The 22,366-nt window shown below is 44.6% G+C and overlaps 1 protein-coding gene across 6 annotated transcripts in view; it reads left to right on the forward strand.

Annotated features, from left to right (window-relative positions):
* The window catches only part of Ppara (peroxisome proliferator activated receptor alpha), a 63,751-nt gene that overhangs the window by 22,439 nt on the left and 18,946 nt on the right, over nt 1-22,366 (forward strand). For 4 of the 6 annotated variants that reach the window (XM_032919067.1, XM_032919076.1, XM_032919060.1 and 1 more), the window contains one exon: nt 19,637-19,883. In XM_032919067.1, coding sequence (XP_032774958.1) covers nt 19,676-19,883 — 208 coding nt within the window. In that variant the 5' untranslated portion in view covers nt 19,637-19,675. The remainder of the gene's footprint in view (nt 1-19,636; nt 19,884-22,366) is intronic. The other 2 variants (XM_032919101.1, XM_032919092.1) reach the window with 2 other exon arrangements.

Genomic DNA, 22,366 nt, shown 5'->3' on the forward strand with positions numbered 1-22,366 from the left:
ACTATCGTTTGGCAGGGTTACATAGTTGAAATACTATCTCCAACAACAACAGTGTGGAACCATAAGTTCCCATACAGCATGGCTTCAACTTTATTCAACAAATACATGAATTCCTTCATTTGAGTTAACCCTAAACTTGTCATTTACACTGTGATGTTATTTTCCTTTAAAAACAAACAAACAAAAAAAAAATCCACAGTTTTCTGTTGGCTTTCTTTAGATTTTTTTATAAGTATAATTTTTATTTATTCCTCAAGAATTTGATACACACATACAATGCATTTGTATCACACTTGCCCCTCCCCCTCACTGTGTCTCCCCCACCCCCCAGCAAAACTTCAGCCCCAGCACTGCTGGGCAAGCATAACTGGGCATCCTTGGCCTTGCTGCTGACCAGGGTCCAGAGACTCTCATTAATCTCACCATTAACCTTAGTGTCGGTTCGGTAGATGTTCATTCTCAAGGTGACTTCATCTTCCCTGTTCTGAACTCATTGAGGTTTTGTTCATATGCTTCCCAATGTCTTTTCTTTAGCTATTGATATGATGGAATGTGTTTCTCAATGTTAAATTTCATACCTGAAATCCATCTCATGTGGCGGTGGCATATTGGTTGTTTTTTATTTTATTTTTTATCTGTTTATGTAGTTTTGGATTCGATTTGGTAATATTTTACTGAAGAACTTTATGTTGAAACTCATGAGCACAATACATCTGTTGCTTTCCTTCTTTTGACTGACTTTGCTGGGTTTCTGAGCAGTACGAGCTTCATGAAAATGCATTTCCTTTTTGTTCCAGTTAGAATTAACTGACGATTTGACAAAGCCTTGAATTACCCAGAGGATGTTGCTCAAAACAAAAACAAAGAACCCTGTATCTTCTGGGTTTGACCCTCATATCTTTATCAGGTTAGCCTGTGTCTGCATCTGAGGGAGATTGCTTTGATGGGCAATTGATGTAGGAGGGGATAGCCCACTAAGGGCAGCACCATTCCCTAGGCAGTTTGACTATATAAGAAGGCTAGTTAAGCATGGGTCTGTGTACAGCAAGCAGTATTCTGTGGTTTCCGCTTCAAGTTTCTGCTTGAGTTCCTGTCCAGACTTTCCTCAGTAATGAACTATGACCTGGAAGTGTAAGTCAAGTAAATCTTTACTCCCTACGTTGTTTTGGCCATAGTGTTTTATCATAGCAACAGAAACAAGACAGGAATACCTCATTTTTAAAAGGAAGCTATATAAGATTGTTTTATGGATTCTGCTTTAGATATTTTTGTAGAATCCTCCAGTAAACACAGCTGAAGCAGGGAATTTCTTTGTTGGGATATTTTTAAGTCGTGAATTTAATTTTGTGGCCATCAACCTATTGGTGACGTCCTGACAGTACCTTTTGGAGAATTGGTCCATTTCTTCTCACCGGTTTTATATCCAACACTGGTGGCCTGTATCTTGACTGTATCAGTCTAGCTGAAAGTTTGTCAATTTGATTATTTTCCCTGAAGATTCAACTTTTTCTTTCATTGATTTTCCTGATTTTTTAACTTAATCGATTGCTTTTCTCATTTTATTATTTCCTTCCTTCACTCGCTTTACATTTTCTTTGCTATTATTTTGTTGCTTACTGAGGAAGAACCTTACATTACTGATCTGAGCCCTCTCCTCTCCTCTCTCCCCTGTATGGGTATTAAGGCTAGGAATTTCTCGCAGCCATATTCCTGCAGCTTCTCGTGATTCTGATGTGATCGAGATTGTGTTTTCATTTACTTCTATATATTCCAAATCTGTTTTGAGACTTCCTCTTGACTTGGGTGTTGTTTTGAAGTGTGTGGCACATTTAAAATTTATGTTGTGTTTCCCTTGTTAACTCTAATATTGTTATTAGAAAACACACTTATTGTGATTTTTTGATTATTTTAAAAGCATTAAAGTTTACTTACTGGGCCAGGTATGACACATGGCAGAACCCAGGTGTATGCTGGGTGGGTCTTGTGGTCCTCTTGTAATTCCAGACTCTGTGGAAATAGGATTCCTAGAGCAAAATGGCTAACAAAAGTAGACACATCAGCAAACTCTTTGAGAGAGCCCACCTTGATCAATAAGGCGGAATAGCAACTAAATCCTTATATCAGCCTCCAGCCTCCATACACATCCTCACACACACGTACCTGTACACACACACATGTATATGCATGCATAGATATGTGTGTATATGTGCATGTATGTGTGTATATATATGTGTGTGTTTATGTATATGTGTGTATGTGTGCATGCATATGTGTGTATGTATGTGTATGTGTTTATCTGTGTATGTGTATATATATATGTGTGTATATGTATGTGTATATGTGTGTATGTGTTTATGTGTGTATGTGTATATATATGTGTGTGTATATGTGTGTATGTGTGTATGTGTATATGTGTGTATGTGTTTATGTGTGTATGTATATATATGTGTGTGTGTATATGTGTGTATATGTGTGTATGTGTGTGTATATGTGTGTATATGTGTGTATGTGTGTGTATATGTATGTGTTTATGTGTGTATGTGTATATATATGTGTATATGTGTGTATGTATGTGTATGTGTGTGTATGTGTTTATGTGTGTGTATGTGTGTGTGTATGTGTTTATGTGTGTATGTATATATATGTGTGTGTATGTGTGTATATGTGTGTGTATTATGTGTGTATGTGTGTATGTGTGTATATGTGTGTATGTGTTTATGCGTATGTGTATATATATGTGTGTGTATGTGTGTATGTATGACACGGAGAGAGAGAAATGGAAAAAGTGAAAGGTTATAATGAGCTGAGTTGTGTATAAGTAGTGTAAGTATTTCTCACAGACTGGAAGGCTGGGAATCCCAGAATCGAGTTGTTTCCTGTTGCTTAGAACCTCCTTGCTTAGTCATTACCTGGTAAAGGGAGGAAGTGGCCCACTGGGCCCTGTCTAAGTGCTCTTTTACCATCCATCCTCTGAGCCAGAAACCTCCGAAGGACCCGTTTCCTTATACTGTTGCCTGGGGGGTTAGAATTTCGGCATGCGAGCTGTTGGAGGGACACAGGCCACCGATCTATTGATCTGCCACAGGTGGAGTGCTCTGTTTATTTAGATTAGAACCAGTTGATGAGCTGTACTCCCCAGCACTCCCATAACCAAGCAGACTTTCTGTTCTAACTTTATTAGCCCCGAAGAGCAAGGTGCTAGACTTGCCCTAATCTTTCAGCTCTATCAGGTTTTGCTTCATGAATTTGAAGGCCCTGTTTTCTTCTTACACATAGAGGATTGTCACACGTTCCCAAATCCCTTAACAGCAGTTAATCCTCTTGGTATCACACTTTTAAAAAGATCACAGTAGCCTAGTAGTGTTCTTCCTTCCCTGTTTTATTGAGAATTCATTAATCCCAATGTGTCTGCATCAGCGTGGACAATCATATGTCATCTGATGATTTTTGTATCATATTTTCTAACACTCAAAATGAAATCTAACTACAGGCTTGAAGGTGGATCTAATTTTGAGGTTTAAGCAAAGATTTGAATAAATATGCAGAAAGCAATGTCTACCAGATTTTTGGGCATATACACAAGGACTTATAGATCAAGATATCAAGTATATACCTAAAAATCTATATGAAACCTCATATCCAGGGGCTGGAGAGATGACTCAGTCTCTTGCAGTGGACTGGGGTTGAGTTCTCAGCTCCCACATGATGGCTCACAACAGTATTTAGCTCTGGGTGATACACCAGCCTCTTCTGGACTCCATAGATACAAGGCATGCATGTGGCACATATACATACATGCAAACAAAACACGCACACACATAAACATTGCTTTAAAATAAACAAGGATCTCAGGTGTTAACCCAAGGGCTATATTAAGCTCTTTAAGCATAATGGTCAATTTACTTTGAAATTATGTAAACAGTAGTAGAAAATATGTTATGTTTCTGCTCATCAGAAGAGAATGTGGATTTTAAAAAAACGTTGAAGGGGCTGAAGACCTGGCCTAGCAGATATAAGTGCACTTACTATGAAATAAAGGAATCTGAGTTCAAATGCAAGTATTCATGCTAGAAGCTGAGTATGTATGGGAATGCCTGGAACTCCAGAATGGATGGGTAGGGACAGGAGGATCCTGGATGCTTGTTGGCCAGTTGGCCTAGCTCATATAGTGAGCTTCCGGTTCAGTGAGAGACTGGGTCAAAAACTAAAGTGGAAATTGATAGAGGAAAGCGGAAAGCACCAGTATCCTGCTCTGGACTCCAAATGTGCACACATGAGCGCACACACTCATTCATATATATATATATATATATATATATATATATATATATATATATGCACAATTTAAAAAGAGCATTTATAAAGAATAGGAAAATACCAATCTAAATGACCTTATTAAAGCCAACTTATTTTATATGTGTGAAAATGACCAGCCCCCTTTTCCCAAAAGGATTAACAGCCAGTTTATAGCAAAAAACTCAGACAAAATGGATTCTGCTTTTGGAGGTGGGGGAAGTCAGGTACGGTGCGGGTGGTTCTGCGAGGATAGAGGCCCTGACTTGAGGATGGCCAGGCTGCCACACAGTAGAGAGATTGAGGCAGAGCTTGCAAACTCTAAGTTGAAGAACTGGGAGAGGACAGTGTTCACAGCCCTCCAGGCAGATAAGAGGAGAAAGATAGCTCTGGCCCCAGACATCTGGCAACAAACTTTTGGGTGCATGTCTGTGAACAGAGCTAGACCAGGAGCCAGAAAAAGAACCAACCAGAGAGGTGTAGAGGGAAGGAATGTCCAACATTTCTGCTGGTCCAGGCATCTGACCCCTGCACGGGTCTAGGAACTACGCTGGTGACTCCCACTGCCAACCTGGGAGCCCTCATGCTCCAAGGGGAACTGGAGAGATTCCTCCTCAGTAGAGGGGCGCAATGACCCGGCATAACACATGGCTGTGCTCCTGGCTAACAAATTGCAAAGACAAGATACAGAAAGACCAGAATTGTCTAATTTATCTGCATCCCAGAACAAAGGTGAAGAATATTTCTAGGGACATAAGGCTGCCCCACAGCAAGCAAGAAAAGATCACAAACCAGACATCCAACTGAAGGTTGCTAGCCATTGGAAGACTCAGGAAGAGAGGCCCCCATAACGAGGATAAAAATCAATGCTTTGAAATGTAGCAGGGATGGCCATGGATATTGGATTTAGCGGCCGAGTACATTGAAGTCATTATGATTGAATTTCAAAGGTTCAGAAAGTCAAGTGGAGTCATCATGGATGATATTATAACAAAATTGAGCTTCTCTAATGGAGATTGCAAGAGCTGAGATATCAAACACACTGAGTGGGGTTGGTGGCAGAGTAGACATTGCAGAAGGAAAACTGGTAAGGTTGAGCATAGTCAAGAGAGCCATTTAAAATGAAATAGATAGGGAAAAGACTATTTTTTTTTTCAATGACAATGCAGTCAGTGGGGGTTGGGGATTTAGCTCAATGGTAGAGCGCTTCCCTAGCAAGAACAAGGCCCTGGGTTTGGTCCCCAGCTCCAAAAAAAAAAAAAAAAAAAAAAAAAGAAAAGAAAAAAAAATGGCCAGTGGTGTTGGTTGACTTTAAGCATCTAGTGTGTTTGTGTAATTGGAGACCCCAGGGAACAAAAGAGGGGCAAGGTTCTAGTTCCCTTTCTGTGGCTGTGACCAACAATATGAGCAAAAGCAGCTTAGGGGAGAAAAGATTTATTTGGATTAAATTTCCAGGTCAGAATTTGTCACTGAGGGAAGCCAGGACAGAAACAGGACATTGAAGCAAAAAGGCCATGGAGGGATGCTGGTTTCTGGCTTGCGTGCAGGCTCACGCTTAGCTATCTTTCTTATACAGCCTAGGACCACCTGCCTAGGGAATGGTATTGCCTACAGTGGGCTGGGTCCCCAGACATGTCCACAGGCCAATCTGATCTGGGGCATTCCTCACCTGAGCCTCCCTTCTCAGATGGCTCTGTGGTCGGGGAGGACCGCAAGATCAAACGACTCACTGGAGAATTTGATCAGATGTCTCAGGAAGAAATAATACAGTCCTAGAAAATCAAAGAGGTAAAGACAGGTCCCAGTTCTTGTCTCTCAGAAAAAAAAAAGTTTTTTGAGGAAATTATATAGTTGACTTATTGGGAAGAGTTAATTAGTTTTTTTCATCTAATAAAAAACTTTAAAACACACAAACCAAAGAATGATAGCATTGTGAGGAGAAATATCTAAGTACACAATATTAATCAGGTGCATAAGACAAATACAGATAACAGCAAAGATAAAGTGCATTGAACAACATTGTCAACCAACTCGATATAACTAACATTTAGGCAAAGTACTTCACCGCCACCAACAGGACATGCATTACTTATTAAATTGCCTAATTCGCTAATGTGGACCCTATTTTGAATCATACAACAACTTGAAAGAGAAACAAGTCATGTGAAGTAAATTCTGACCATAAGGGAACTAAATTAGAAGTCAGTTGCATAAACATAGCTGAGAATCCATCAAACATTTTGGAAACTAGATGACTAACTAAATCGGTAAGGAAATACACAGGAAATTGTGGAGAGTTAGGACCAGAGGAAAACTTAAAACAATGTTACGGACTTGTGGGATGGTGCAGCAGTGGTGTTTAGGTACAGATGTGTAGCACTAAACACTTAAATTGGACCCTCAGATAAGTGGCCTTAAACTAAGATAGAGGACTGAGGGAAATGACTGAGTTGGTGAAGTATTTGCCGTGCAAGTGTGAGGATCTGAGTTCAGATCCCCAACATCCACATACAAAGTTGGGTGTAGAAGCATGCACTTGTGCTCCTAGTGCTTGAGAGACAAGAACAAGCCAGTCTCTAGACCTCGTTAGCCATTAAGCCAATTAATTAGTAAGCTCTAGATTCGGTGAGAGACCCAGCCTCGAAATACAAGCTGTGTCAAGACCACCGTGAAGGAGGGAGAGGATCAGAAAGCTTGTAAGGCCAGAGGTTGGGGAGGATCGCAGCCAGTGTCTTCTGGACGTGACAGGAGCACTGCACTCATGAGCTCACAACAGCCATGGTTGCCTGCAGAGATCAAGCCAGCTGACTCTCCAGCAAAGACTGGGAAGAGGTCTGCGAGCTCCCACCCCTTGCTGATGAGCTAAAGACAGCCAGTGGCTTCTAGGAAAGGGAGAGAGAGCTTTCTTTAAGTGCCCCTGGTAGGTTGACTCTGATTCAGTGGATAGCCACACACCCAGGAATATATAGACAACACAAAATGGAGTTAATGGATTGGTGAATTAAGAGAGGGGTGAGGGAAAATGGGGACAGAGAGAGAGAGAGAGAGAGAGAGAGAGAGAGAGAGAGAGAGGAAGGAAACATGAAGTTGCAGGAATACCGAAGTGGGGGTGGATTTGGAGTTGAGGCAGGGAGTTAGGGAAGAAAAGATCAAAATACAGTATATGAAATTCTCAAAGAATTAAAAGTATTTGTTAGAAAATATGAGGTGGAGAGCAATGGAGGAAGCCAACTGACCTGACCTCTGACCCACCTTTTGCATGCTCTTTTGCGTATACACATGCACAAACACACAAAATAACAAATTTTCTAAGAAACTAGAAAAAGCTGAACAAATTAAATCTAACGTAAAGCAGGGGAAAGAAGAGGGATCAGAGAGGAAAGGGATTGTTAGAGGAAAGAGATTGATAGACTACCAGATGGAAAGAGAGAGAGAGAAATCAATAAACAACTAGACTTTTTTTTTTGAGGCAGTAAATAAAGCCTGTCTAATTGTAAGTGCGAGAACAAATCACTAACATTTGGCATGAGAGGAGACATCACTACGAGCTCTACAGACATAAACAGGCAATAAAGGAGCATTAGGAACACATTTACACCAATAAAACAGCACAGATGGGAAGGACAAATCACTTGCACTCCACAGCCTTATGAAACCCATTTCCAGAAGAAATACATCACCCAAGTAGCCCTAAATACAGCAAATAAAGGTTTTGTGGAAAGCCTTCTCCCAGAGAACTTCAAGATCAAACGACTCCCTGAAGGAGTTGATGAAACGTCTCAGGAAGAAATAATACGGGCTGAATACCAGTCTTAGAAAATCAAAGGGGTGAAGACAGGTCTCAGTTCATCTGGTGATCAAAGTAGACAAAGGAGTCATGAGCGATTAAAACTAAAGATTAATGTCCTCGGTGAACATAGAATCCAGATTTCTGCTAGAAGTTTTAGGATGTAGAATTCAGGAGTCTACCAAAAAGACCGTGATAAGTGGTAGAGGTCATCTCAGGAATGCAAAGATGGCTTGATAGCTTACAAAAGGAAAAAAAAAATCTCACTATATCAACAGGATGTGGGATCCCATATAATCACCTCAGTAGCTGCAGAAAAATCATTTGATAAAAAAATCTCGCTTTTGTTATAATTAAAAAAAAAACTGTTTCTTGACAAAGGTAGAGAAAGAGAAATCTTTTCTACATACACTACCATGTTTGTGTGCTTGGTCATCTGTGTACACCTACCTACGCCTTATACCAGACAACCAAAGAGTAACCCAAATTATATTTGAACCTAGGTGGTAGGTTCACATGCAGTCTAAAGTGGTATAGCTTTAGAGGAAATCATGGGAGGAAAATCCGATGACTAAGTCTTCGTAGACCTGAAAGCAACCACCTCATTCATAAAAACCTAACCCTAACAAAACAAAAAAAGCAAGAGTTCACCAGAACCGAGACTTGCTCTTCAGAAGATAGGATTGGGAGAATATAGACCCAGGTCGTGGTGTGGGAGGAATCCTATGCAAAGCATGTGCTTGGTAAAAAGTTATATCCTGTATACAAAAAGAACTCTCAAAAGCAAATCACCTGGAGTAAAAGATACCTAAGCGTTATCTGATATCGGCGGAGGATTTGAAAGGCAGAACACCAAGCCGATGTATGTGTAGTGAATGATCTGTGAGAACCCTGTCAGCGTCTGCAGCCGTCAGAACACAGTTCCTAAATCTCACACTTCCCCCAGGGCCCCCACACTGTGGCACTGAACTCCCGTCGAGTATCCAGACTCAGAGAGCCGGCCACACCAAACACCAAACCAGACCTCACGCACATTGCTGGTGGGAAAGGGAAATGATGCAAACACTTTGGAAAACAAGTCACTGGTTTCTTTAAAAGCTCAACAAGGGGCTAGAGGGACGGCTCAGCAGATAGCTCTTACAGAGGGCCTGGGTTCACTTCCTGGCACCCACAGTGCAGCTCGAGACTGCCTGTAACTCCAGCTCCAGGGGATCTGACACTCTCTTCTGACCTCCACAGATACCAGGCATCCACATATACACGCAGGTATTTATGAGTACACATAAATATATAGATAAATCTGTTTAAAACCTTAAATACACACCGCCATCCAGCATTCCCAGACATGGGTTTTCAGCCAAGAGAGAGGAAATTCACATGCGTATATGCATATACTGGCTCCCGAATGCTCCTCACTGCCTTGTGTATAGGATAAGAGTATGAAAACTGTTCAAATGTCCATCAGCAGGTGAACGGATGGCCAGACTACGGTTTCCCACACTGTGCCTGTGGCTTTGAAGCGATGCAGAACTGGCTGAGTAACACAGCCAGTGACAGGAGTAAACCTCAAAATCATAATACTGGGTTTTCCAAAAAGGGCCAAACTGGACCTAGCAAGATACTTTGTGCACAGTTCTGTAGCAACAAACACTGACGGGTGGGGTGGGGTGGGGGTGGGACATGCTGGTGGGTAGGAGGCTGTGAGGAAACTCTCGGGTGATGGGCATGCTGTCAGCTTGGTGACGGTGCTGTCATGGATACGTGCTGATGTCCTAGGCTGTCACCTTTGCTCATTATCAATGTGTAGACTGTCTCATGTCAGTAAAAACTTTTTTCCTTAAGATTTATTTTTAATGTTCGATCGTGTGTATGTATGTATGTCTATGTATGGGTACGAGCAGGTGACTGCAAGCGCCCAGAGGTGTCAGCTTTCCTGGAGCTGCCGGAGTTACAAGTGGTTCTTGTCTGCCTGTGAGGAATGCTGGGAATTAAACTGGGGGCTTCTGGGAGAGCAGTACATGTTCTTAAGCGCTGACCCATCTGTCTAGCCACTAAAGCTGCTTTTTAATAGAAAGGGGGGAAAATAGTTGGCACATCGATATGGACTTGAACTGAGGCCTTGGTCGAGGGCCTGTCTGAGACCCAGACTCGAGTGGCTGTAGGTAGGGACACCCAAAATGGCTCCATTTGCTAAATGAGCAGACCAACAGATGTTCATAATTACACAACATTCAGCAGCATGATCCTTTCCCCAAGAGGCAAGCAAACCCCACAGCCTTCAACACAGGTTATCAAAGACACCAATACAGAATTATACCACTCAGCCAGACGCGGTGGAACACACCTTTAATCCCAGCACTCAGGAAGCAGAAGCAGGTGGATTTCTGTGAGTTCAGGGCCAGCTTGGTCTACATAGCAAGTTCCGGGCTAGCCATGGCTACATAGTGAGACCTTGGTTCTCATAACACACACACACACACACACACACACACACACACCCTATGGGACATGCACTATTGTGTGTGCATTGTGCTACATACACACACATCTTCACACACAGGAGTGAATGTGTGTATGGATGCCAGAGGTCAACCTGAGGTGTCATTCCTTGGCTGCTTTACGTCTTGTTTTTTGTGACACACCCTCTCACCGGCCTGGGGGTCACCACCTGGCTAGACTAACCAGCCAGCAGGCCCTAGGGGATCCAATCATCTCTGTGTCCCCACTGCTGGAGTTGCAAGCACACGCCAACACACACAGCTCTTCAAGAGGTCTCTGGGGATCGAACCCAGTTTCTTGTTCTTGCAATGTGAATGAATATTTACAGACTGAACCATCTCCCCAGCCTCTGTACTCTTGAGCTACACAAACCAGGAAGGAAAAATTAAGCCCTGACTGAGAGCCATGGCTGGGATTGAGGAGCAGAGGTCGGCAGCCAGGTTTACTGTAGTTCGTGGGCTGTGATCCTAGGTATGTTGCGGAGACGCTCTGTACTTTAGTGTCCTTATCTGTAACTCGAATGCAATAACAGCGTCTATCTCACGGGGCTGGGCAAGGATGGCAGGAGCAGGTAGATGTTAGGTAACCAGGACTCAGTGTGTGGCCCACGATAAGCGCTCAGGAGTGCTAGCAATACCACCATCGCCAACACCCCCAATATAATCAACCGCATCTCTGGTTTACAGCACATGTTACAGGTTGTGTCTGACAAATACCTAATAATGACTACTTATTAAGTGATGGGAGCAAAAGGCCAAGAGACCATAAAAATGCATCAGACGGAGATGTAAGAGCTTAGCGATCCACTGCAAGTTGGATATCTAGAGAAAAAAAAAAAGTGTCGTTAAGTCCCACCTGTAAAAACCGTGTTCACCAAAGAGGTGGGTTCCGAGTGTTGCTGAAGAAGGCATTCTAGAACCTGGGAGAGAAGGTGCACAGGGTGAACAGGAGCTCTGTGTCCCTCTCACCCTGCGGATGGCTTTCCGAACTCGTGGTTATCGGCCAGAAATGATTTCCCGTGGGCGTTTTGATGGTATTAAGTCCTTTTCTCTCTCCCTGCGGTTGCTGTTGAGAAACTCAATAACTTTCCCATACTTTGAGCCCTTGCAAGTGATGTCATTGGCCTCTGCTGCCTTCTGGAGAATATCAGTTCGTCCCCAGTGTGTTGTAGAACTTTCCAGCAACTGGCCTTACTGTATATCTGTCCTCACTCTGTCTGGACCCCGCTGGACCCTGGGACCTGTGAACTTGAGGCTTTCTTCGTTGAGGAATTTTCTTGAATTCCTGGAGGGTTTCCCTCTGCTCTGCTCCCAGAATCCTCCTGCTGTTGGTGGAATTCATCTACTGTAAGTCCATTTGCAGCTTTCTCTCTCTCTCTCTCTCTCTCTCTCTCTCTCTCTCTCTCTCTCTCTCTCTCTCTCTCTCTCTCTGCCTCACTGAGTAGCAGCTAGACTGTCTTCCCAGCCAGCCTCTGGGATCCTCTCATTCCTGCTGCTTCTTCCATGGATCCTGAGGGTTCAAACTTGGGTCCGCATGCTTATATTCTAGGTGTCATGGATGTCACCACTTCCACCAGTTACCTAAGCCAGAGTCCCTGTCTGTCCCAGGCTCAGCTCCAATGCCCGATGCAGCCACCTTCCGATGCTGGTACCCTGCCTCCTACCCCAGCTCTCTGAGGTAGGCTCCGAGTATAGAGGGACAGGATGACAGCCTCTTGAGGACTTGGGTTGCTACTGCTATTGTTCTGTGAGTGCAGATCCCACCTTGTTGCTAGGCCAGTCCACACATAATTCTCGGTCTCTAGAGTGACCGCTCCACAGCCTGCCCCTTACTGCTTTGAAAATGACATCCAAACTGCACAGAGTGAGTCCTCAGGTACCATGAAAGGCCTGACAACCTCTCCTGCATCTCCTGGGTCATCTCTTACCACTTCCCCAGCACAAGGAGCCACAAACGGCCACACATCCCTTCGTGGCTCCTCCCACCAAAGGTAGGGGCTTTATTCTTCCACCTTGGGTTGGGGTTGGCCTTACAACTTGGTCTGAAACACAGAACATGACTAGGGAGATGCTGTACAATTTAGAAGAGAGAGCTGGCTTAAGCCTGACAGGCCTCACCCTCTTAAGATGGCGCTGCTCTTGAGGAAGTCCAGCAGCTTCCAGCCCCAGTAAGAGAATGGAAGACCTGGTGGGAAGGGAACCAATCAGAAGCATCAGTTGCTGGGCAAGCGATGGAGACTACATTGAACCTACCAGTCATGAAGAAGACTTCCAAGAGCTCATTGACAGAGCCTTTATGACCAGCAGAAAAGCCTGCTTTGTGGAGGGAGCCCAGCTCCGTGTTTAGGGCTATTCATTACATAGTTGTAGCTGATGCAACTCTTGGCTTAGCCTGGCTGGCCATCGTTGGTTATTTTTCCCAGTAACATCTGGGGTCATTCATCTGCATGGGCTGCTCCTTTCTCAGTGAGATGCCCTTCACCCTTTTCTGTTGAGTTTCTGGTCACTAGGCTTCATGTCTGGTATTCCTGATCTCTGGTCTGCCATAGTTCCCTGCAACTGTTTGCTGATGTGTGCCTCGTATGTACTAGTTGGGCAAATGACGCTGTTCTCTGAGTCTCTTTATGCTTTGTGAGTGGGACCCACTACTTCCGCCCTGTCTTGGTACTAAGGAAATTCAAGTCATTTTCACTCAGAATCTGACACCAGGGGCCACTTAGTAAATGTTCATTTCTCCCTTGCCCCTCCTTCCTGCCCAAACCCACTCTTCTTTCCAGTGCCCCTGCCCATGAGATAGATCCTTCAAGACTGTATGTAGTCTCTGGTATTGAGTTCATGCATTAGCTTAGGCGAATACTTGTATATGTCTCATGGAATTCATAAGACATGGTGTCTCTTCCCAAAGGCATCATCAGGTTAAGTCGAGACTTCATGCATCGGAATATTTGTGCCAGCTGCCTTTTGTGCTGGCATTGCTCCCTGGTACAGTCCGGTTTACACGTGGCAGAGCCATCGATCTGTGGCTTCTGTCACCTGGCCGCTAAACATCACAACATCGTCCCCATGTTTGTACGTTCTGTCTGTACAGGATCGAAGCTTCCAGTCGACAAATACAAATGCCACGTTAGTTAGTTGACTTTTGATTCTTGTGACAGACTTCTGGGCTCAGCCAGCTTCGATTGCGACAGGCACGGAATGTGTTGAAGCTCGTAGCTTTTTCTTTTTTCACATCATTATTCACAAAAGCAAGATTACATCAGAACTTAAAAAGGCACATTGGGTTTCAAATGGAAGTGATAAGCCCCATCGGGTAGTGGGGACTTTGTGGAAAGAAAATTCAAAGGACGTGTTCTTTAGAAGAGCTAGGAACGTTCATCTTGCGCTGTCACAGTAGGGCTGCGGAGGCTCCAAGCCACTGCCTTGTGCCACATTGGGCTTGCTGTCCTGCCTCTCATGCCAATCATTTCTTGTGATCACAAGGTTTCAAGGTCATGCCTTCAGCATTGTTGGGCAAGGACAAGGTGATGGGGACGAGATGGGAGCTGTGTTGGACTTGACTTGTTAAAATAATGCCCCCCCCCGCTCCAGTTTTTTACCATTGCTACGTGCCGACCTTGGCCTTGAGCTTCCCGTGTGTTTTGTGGGCATTTTCTGCACTGACCATTAGCATGTTGATCACTGTGTGGTTGGTAATGATTAACCGATTTTGTTGGACCCCTGGGTCATAGGTGAAGGTACAGGGAAGGCTTCTGTGGCTTTTAGTTTGTTTATTCTGAAATGTTATTTTAGGTCCTTTGCCTAACAAACTGAACTCAAAGACGTGTCAATATGACTCTGTTATGTAAAAGATCTGCAGGGTGCAACTAGCTTGCGAGCTAGAATTGGTGAGTCTGGGAGCCGCCTGCTGGCATAGATGCTCCCTCAGTAAGACTTCCTCTTTGGCCTTTCAACCACTCCCTTAAGTCTAATCAGACTTCCTCTAACAGTAGAAGGGTTAAACTGGTTTCTCTAGGTTTATGGTTGCGCTCTGAGAGACAGTGAGCTGAGGAGTCCATCCTGTGGCACAGTGAATAAGGGAAGGAATAGCGAGGGCATAGTCTGTGGCCGTCTGGATGCTTTTCTGAACGATGCTACTGTTCGGGCTCATTTGTTCATGGAAGACACGAAACTGTTTCCTGTAGCTGTTTCGAGTGTCGTGCTCTGTGCTATTTAAGAGTAGTTCTAGATGATATTTAGGAAGCGACGTGTCGATCCAAGAACTTCTGCTAATAATACAGGGGTTTGAAGATAGGTTGGAGGCAGCATGTGCTCCTGGGGAGCCCACAGTAACTCTCTGATCGCCTCTTGTCTTTCTTTGTATAGTTCTGAGGGCACTGAACCAAGCTCTCTCTGTGCTAGGCTGTGCACTCTACCAGTAGCCACACCCTAACCCTAGTCTTTTATTCCAGCCAAAGGATGAAGCCCCTTCATTCTCTCCCCTCTCCTTTTTCAAGAGCAAATTCTACACTTTCAAGGTCTTTCTATGTGGCTCTGGCTAGCCTGGAACTTACAATCCTCCTGCCTCAGTCTTCCAAGTAGCCAGGATTCCATGAGTGCCACTTTTGTTTTGTTTTGTGTTGTTTGTTTGTTTGTTTGTTTGTTTGTTTTGAGACAAGGTCTTACAACGCAACTCTGGATGCCTTGGAACTCACCGTGTAGACCAGGCTAGTCTAAAACTCCCAGAGATCTACCTGCTTTTGCCTTCCAAGTGCTGGGATTAAAGGTGTACTTCTTCACACCTAGCTACCTTGCTGGTGTTGTTGAAACTTCCGGACTGTTCTGTGGCACACTTGGTCACAGGACTTAGCCAGAATTCAGCATTTGTGGATCTAAGGGGAAAGTCAGAATGGCAAGCCTCCCACTCCTTTGTCTCTTCATGTTTACTGTCTGCTGGGCACCAGTTTTCACCTCAAAGCCAGAGAATGCACTGAACCTGTCTGGCCAAGTCCTTTGCTTTGCATCAAGTGGTTGACACCTGGCATCCCTAGTCTCCACAGTTCTCACTACATGACTGGGATCTTCTCTGTTCACTATTCCACTGAGATTTTCTTTTTTGTTCTCCTTCTTACAAACTTTTTCAGACCCCGTACTTCTACTCTACTCTGGAAATGGCAGGTCATGTATCCAGTGCAGAATTCCCCTTGACTTCTGTTCTTGGTACTCACTGCACAGATGTTGTCTGTAAATGCTTGGTGCTGTTTCACTGACTGGGTAGTAAGTAGCTGCTCATACAGAGCCAAAGTGAGCTCTCACAGAGCCCCACAGACAAGAGTGCTTGTTCTGCGCCAAGTGTAGAATTTGCTCCTGAACACCTGCTCCCTGGTAGAGATTGTTCTGGAAGTACGCATACAAAGGTCATGCAAATACACCCCTTGGTCTTTCAAGACATACAGTCTAGTAAGAAAGGCAAACCTAAGAAGTTACATGACCGGGGTTGGGGATTTAGCTCAGTGGTAGAGCGCTTGCCTAGGAAGCGCAAGGCCCTGGGTTCGGTCCCCAGCTCCGAAAAAAAGAACCAAAAAAAAAAAAAAAAAAGAAGTTACATGACCACAGGTAAATCAGGACCTAAGAGATTTAGGACCTAGGGGTGGAGGACCTTAGAGGATGAGCTTGGCCCTACTTGGCTTCACACAGTAAGTGCTCATTGTATGATTAGCAAATCATATTAGCCATTGTCCTAGAGGACATTGTCCAACAGGCAAGATTCTTCATCATAAAAGGTTGTCAGGGGACACCCAAATTCCCAGGTACTTTGTCCTATTCCAGCCTGAAACTGTATGTCTGTTTCTTTTGTTTACTATTTATCAAATGTTCTTGGAGTTTTCAAATGGACAACTTCTTAATTCCCAAGGGAATATGGCTGTTACTGAATTCAGTTATCCCAAGCCATGTGGGCACTGCTAAGATGGGGTTTGTTCCTCAGTCCCCTATCCCTCTGGAATATATAGGGCACAGGGCACAGTCACTGGCTGTCCTGGCTGCTCTTCTCCATGAATCAGCACTGGTGGTAAACTGTGGATGTTGGACACCGTCGTAAGACTGCCCCGGATGTTTTTGCTCTCAATCAGTCTGTGAGGATGCCAGGGCCTGCCAGGAATCTCAGGGCCAGTGTGTTGGGGTGTGCCCATGTGACCTCTGTTATCTATCTGGGGGACTCATTCAAAGGGAAAGGCACTTATCTGCCCTGGTTGGAATCAAGAAGAACCAACGTGTTCCTCAATGTGCGCGGTGCCAGGCCCTGCGTCCAGAGTTCACGTCACAATTGCTCTACTCGTGTTAGCTCATCTAGTTGTGAACAGCCAGACCAATGTTTCTCTGCCCAAGTCCTGGTTATTCCTTAAAAGCAACCAGTCAAGTGACATGATTCCCAAGCTCTGGGGCTCCCTGAAAGTCATGACAAGGAAACTAAACTCATGGCCTTACGTCAGTGCCCCTGGTTTGTAGGGATAAAGGCTGCTGTCGGAGGCAGTGACAAAAAAGAAGACACCGCCCAATCCTCAGCTCAAACTCTGCCCAGTTGTGACCTTTTTATAGGGATGAACTTTATGGCCGATAATCACAATTGCGGCTTTTGAACTCTTTGTTTGTTCATGGTGAAAATAACTTATGTAATGCTTATCGCCCCGCTCTCTGACTTGCCGATTGAAGAGCCAGTCCTTTGCATATAATGCAGAAGTCCGTGCGTAGATGGGCTGGGGTAATAGCTCAGTGGTGGAGTATGCTGGGTGTGCCTGAGGCCCTGGGCTCCATCCCCAGCATCACCCCTCCGAGTAAAAAGTAGCTGCAGATTTGTGGTGTAACATCCACGAGCACATCATTATCCCACAAAGATCAATGATTTTGTAGGCGTGGGTGAAGGCACGTGCATACATGTACCTGGACTCATACACTTACACACATGTGCCTGCACACATGTGCCTGTACACATGTACCTGTGTTCATGTGCCTGTACTCACGTATCTGTACTCGTGTGCCTATACTCATGTGCCTGTACACATATGTGCCTATATGCATGTTTCTGTACACATATGTACTTTTACACATGTGTCTGTACACATATGTACCTGCACACATGTGCCTGTACACATGCTTTCATAGGTCAATGTGAACTGTCTTCCTCAATTGATCTCTACTTAACTTTTTGAGACAGAGTCTCGTGAACTCAGATTTAGCTAGGTTGGCTGACCAGCCAGTCCTGGGAATCCTCCTGCCTCCGCCTACTCAGTGCTGGGATTGTTGACACACACTGCCATGCCTGGCTTTTTTTGTCAGTGACAGGCTATGAACCCAGGGCCTTGAACTCTCACAGCAAGCACTTTACCAACTGAGCCATCTCCCCAATCCCAGGGTGATGAGTTCTCCCTGTGTGTAATGATCACCCATGACAAACTGTCAGGATTCCAAGCTCGAGGGGTGAATTTCACAGAAATAGGTAATTGTAGCGATTTTTCATTTCTCAAGGAAGCCAAAACGCCTCTCCCTCTGCAATCAAAAAGTTTGCTGACATTCGGCAAGTGGGAAACGTGGCGATGTCGGTTCACACGTGTTCATTCAGTGCTTTGGGAAATGGTCTTCAGAAGACACAGCTCTCTGTGGTCACAGCACGACAGGAGCTGCGGCATTTGGAACCCACAGCCCCCCTAGCATGCAGCAGCTCCAGCCCTCTCTATGACAGGGGAGCTGTGGTCCTCTCTGTGACTATAGAAAAACTATGGAAAAACAGGTTAGGGAGCTAAATGTCCTCTAGTCCGTCTGGCTAGGTGGTGGGTGACCCTATCAAGCTTAGGGGAAGGAGGCTGAGTCAGGGCCTACTGAAGACAGCTGTGGGGCAGCTTGGGCAGAGGTGAAACTACAAAGAGACCTAGTGTGGTAGATTCCCTTAGGGTTGAAGGGGCTGTGACAAGTACGTGATGGGAAAAAATGAGTTCCAAAGGGCTGAACTGACACACTAGGGGATTGGACTTTGGGCTAAAGGGCATACGGAGTCATTTAAGATTATGGAGAAAGAATTATTTATCCATATGGAGACGGTTCTGTTTTTTGCTTTTGTGGGCGGGGGTTGTTTGTTTGTTTTGGGTCGGGTCGGTTTAACTTTTTGGTTTTTGTTGTTTGCTTGTTGTTTTGCTGGCAGGTAAATGGAGTTTGATGTTGCCTGGGACTTATCTACCTAGATGTCTTTAAAACTCCACAAAGCATTTGTTGCTATGTCACTTTTTTTTCTAGAACCATCTACCATACCCTGGCCTTCGTGTGTACAGGAAGAGCACTCACTGACTGCTTATTCCTTCCCCCTTGGTGCCCCTCAGCCAAGCCCAGTGGCCTCCCTGCTGATCCTAGAATGTGCTGGCATGCACTAGCACTTGGTGTTCTTTTTGCTGGAACATTCTTCTCCAGAACGGAGCTCACCCTTCTGGGGCTTCCCCCGTGCGAGGCATCTGTTCCCCATCTGCCCTTGCTGGATCATCTCACCCCCCAGCAGACATCCCGTTCAGTTGGCCCCCACCTGTGTCCCCATTAGAAGGCACGTTCAAGGGAAGTGGACTTTGCTTCTGTCCGCGGCTGGAAAGCTGAGCTCAGTGCAGTGGACAGACAGTGAACAACGAAGGGTTGCCAACTGCACGTAGCTCGGCACCTTCTGCATTTTATTGCTCACAGATTTTAGAATGTGTATTTGTTTTATTTTATATGTCGTATGAACATTTATCCTAGATCTATATATGTGTCCCAAACACCAGAGTGCCCACAGGAGTCAGAAGAGGGTGTCGGATCCCTTGGAACTGGAGTTACAGATGATTGTGAGCCGCCACACTGGTGTAGGGAATTAAACCCAGGTCCTCTGCAAGAGCAACAAGTGCTCCTAACTGCTGAGTCATCTCTCCAGACCCCGTCCAGAGAATCTAATTACTGTGCTTTCGAGAGTCAAGGGTAGGGAGTCAATGCTGCCACTGCTGAGATTTGAACTTAGACAGCGATGTTTTCAATTCGGAACAGAAAGTGAATGGCTCTTTTCCTCCTACAGATTGGCGCTCTGTGGCCCGCCTGGCCACAACCATTCAACATGGTGGACACAGAGAGCCCCATCTGTCCTCTCTCCCCACTTGAAGCAGATGACCTGGAAAGTCCCTTATCTGAAGAATTCTTACAAGAGATGGGAAACATTCAAGAGATTTCTCAGTCCCTCGGAGAGGAGAGTTCCGGCAGCTTTAGTTTTGCGGACTACCAATACTTAGGGAGCTGTCCAGGCTCGGAGGGCTCTGTCATCACAGGTAAGGGCTGCTTTCTAGGAAGATCTTTTTAGGTGTGAATTCATCTCAAAGAAAATAAGGCATTTAAAAAAGAATCTCTGCCTTCCTGTCTGTCTGTCTGTCTCTCTAGTTCTGATGAATTCTTTACAGATTCTTTTTTAAGATTTTCGTGTGAATAATGATGCCATGTGCTGCAAAGACAGTTTTCTTCCATTTGATGGGTCCTTTTAGTCTCCTTTTATTACAATGTTATACTGGCCGGAATGTCCAGCACAATGTTAGACAGGAATGGCCATGCCTGCTCTTATACTGGTCCATGGAAAAGCCACACACTCTTTTGCCACAGTGTCCTGACTGCCGTTTCTCGTAGATGCCCTCTCACAGTGTTCTTTTTTTTTTTTTTTTTTTTTTTTTGGTTCTTTTTTCCAGAGCTGGGGACCCAGGGCCTTGCGCTTCCTAGGCAAGCGCTCTACCACTGAGCTAAATCCCCAACCCCCTCTCACAGTGTTCTTATGGGGTGCTTAGATGTTTACCGAACTGATGGTGTCACCTTCTTGTTCCAGTGTGCTGTGAGCTTTTATTAGGCATTGATGTCAGATTTGGGGAAATTCTTATGTACCTAGGACGATGATTAAAAGGGCTTCCTTTTAGTTGGTTAGTTAGTTAGTTAGTTAGCTAGTTTACTTACTTACTCACTTACTGGTTTTTTGAAACAAGGTTTCTCTGTGTAGCCCAGCTGTCTTTTGAACTCACTTTGTAGACCAGGCTAGCCTCAGACTCACAGAGGTCCACCTGCTTCTGATTCCCAAGTGCCAGGACCAAAGGCTTGCACCACCACCGCCTGGCCCCTTTTAGTTTATTAACAGGTAAATTGCACGGGTCAAAGGTTAAGCTAAGCTCCCAGTGAAAAATGTTAGTTTGTCCTAATGACCATCTTGGTATATAGTTTAATTTAACTGTCTAAGTTTTATTAAGGGAATCTTGGTTTTTGTTTTCAGAATCTAAAACTAAAACTAACCCCCCACCTCTCTCTCTCTCTCTCTCTCTCTCTCTCTCTCTCTCTCTCTCTCTCTCTCTCTCTCTCTCTCTCTCTTTCCCTCCCTCCCTCCCTCCCTCCTCCCTCCCTCCCCACCCCTTTGGTCTTAGATTGATTCTAGAATTTTCTTGCATTGTTAAACTAGGAAATGTTCTCTCATTTTTGGTTTCCTGGAAGTTTTTCTGTAGAAGTGATACTTGAGTTTCCTTGAAAGCTTGGGAGATTTCATATAGGAAGCCATCTGAGCCTGGAGTTTTCTTAACTCACAGCCCTTTCTTCCTTCCTTCCTTTCTTCCTTCCTTCCTTCCTTCCTTTCTTTCTTTCTTTCTTTCTTTCTTTCTTTCTTTCCTTCTTCCTCCTTCTCCCTCCCCCCTTCTTCCTTCCTTTCTTCCTTTCTTTCCTTTCTTTCTTTCTCTCTCTCTCTTTTTCTCTCTCTCTTTCTTTTTCTTTCTTTCTTTCTTCCTTATTGACAGAGTCTCACTATGTAGACTAGGGCTCGGCTTACAGAGATCCGCCTGCCTCTACCTCCCAAGTGTTGGGATTAAAGACATAAAAGTTGTGCCACCCCACCCAGCAGGACTTTTCTTTAGGGGAGGATATTTTAAACCATATATTCAATTTTTTTCCTAGGTAGAGGGAAGACTGTTCATTTCCCCCCTCTCTTTTTAAATGTTGATCATTTGTTTCTGTATTAGGTTCTCTACACAAAAAGAACATATACTGTGCTTATGTATGGTTGTAAAAGGGAGTTTATTAGGTTGGCTTACATAATTGGAGGCCGGGTGGTATCCCAATAGCTTTCTGCATGCCGATAAGCCAAAGAACCTAATTTTAGCTCAGTCTAGGGACCCCAAAACCTCAAAACATAGGGGATCCAGCAATCTTAGTCTAAGGCTGCAGGCTGCCCACTGCCTAGGCAGCACTAATGTATGTAGCCTGGAATAACTGTCCAGTGTCCTCTGGTGGTGGGAGCAGCCTCAATTGTACTTGTCCAGAAAAGGGGCCCTTGCACACACTGGCTAACGTCTCTGCTTCTTTGCTTTTATTCCATCTGGGCCCCTGGCTCATAGGATGCTGCTGCCCATACTTAGGGCCAGTCTTTCTCCCTTAGTGGTCCTTCCACATGTCAATCTTCTCTCACAACAGCCTATAGACACACCCAGATGCGTTCTTTACTAGTCAGCCCCTCCGTCATCTCTCAGCACAGAAGAATTGACAACGAAGACTGTCACGGCATCTTTCGAAGAATGTGTTAGTTCCATCTAACTTGTTGAACTCACAGCCATGAAGCGGTTCCTAATGCGTCTTTATTGCCACTCTACTATTTAGGGAGTTTGTACTGCTTCCGCTTGTTCTGTCTTAGCTTCATTTCTGTTGATAAAACACACTGACAAAGCCACTTAGGGGGGAAAAGTATTGTTTAAGTCACAGTTCCAAGTCACAATCCATCACAGCAGTGATGTTGGCA

Source organism: Rattus rattus, chromosome 1 (genome assembly GCF_011064425.1).
Source record: "Rattus rattus isolate New Zealand chromosome 1, Rrattus_CSIRO_v1, whole genome shotgun sequence".
In the NCBI taxonomy this organism is placed as follows: domain Eukaryota; kingdom Metazoa; phylum Chordata; class Mammalia; order Rodentia; family Muridae; genus Rattus; species Rattus rattus.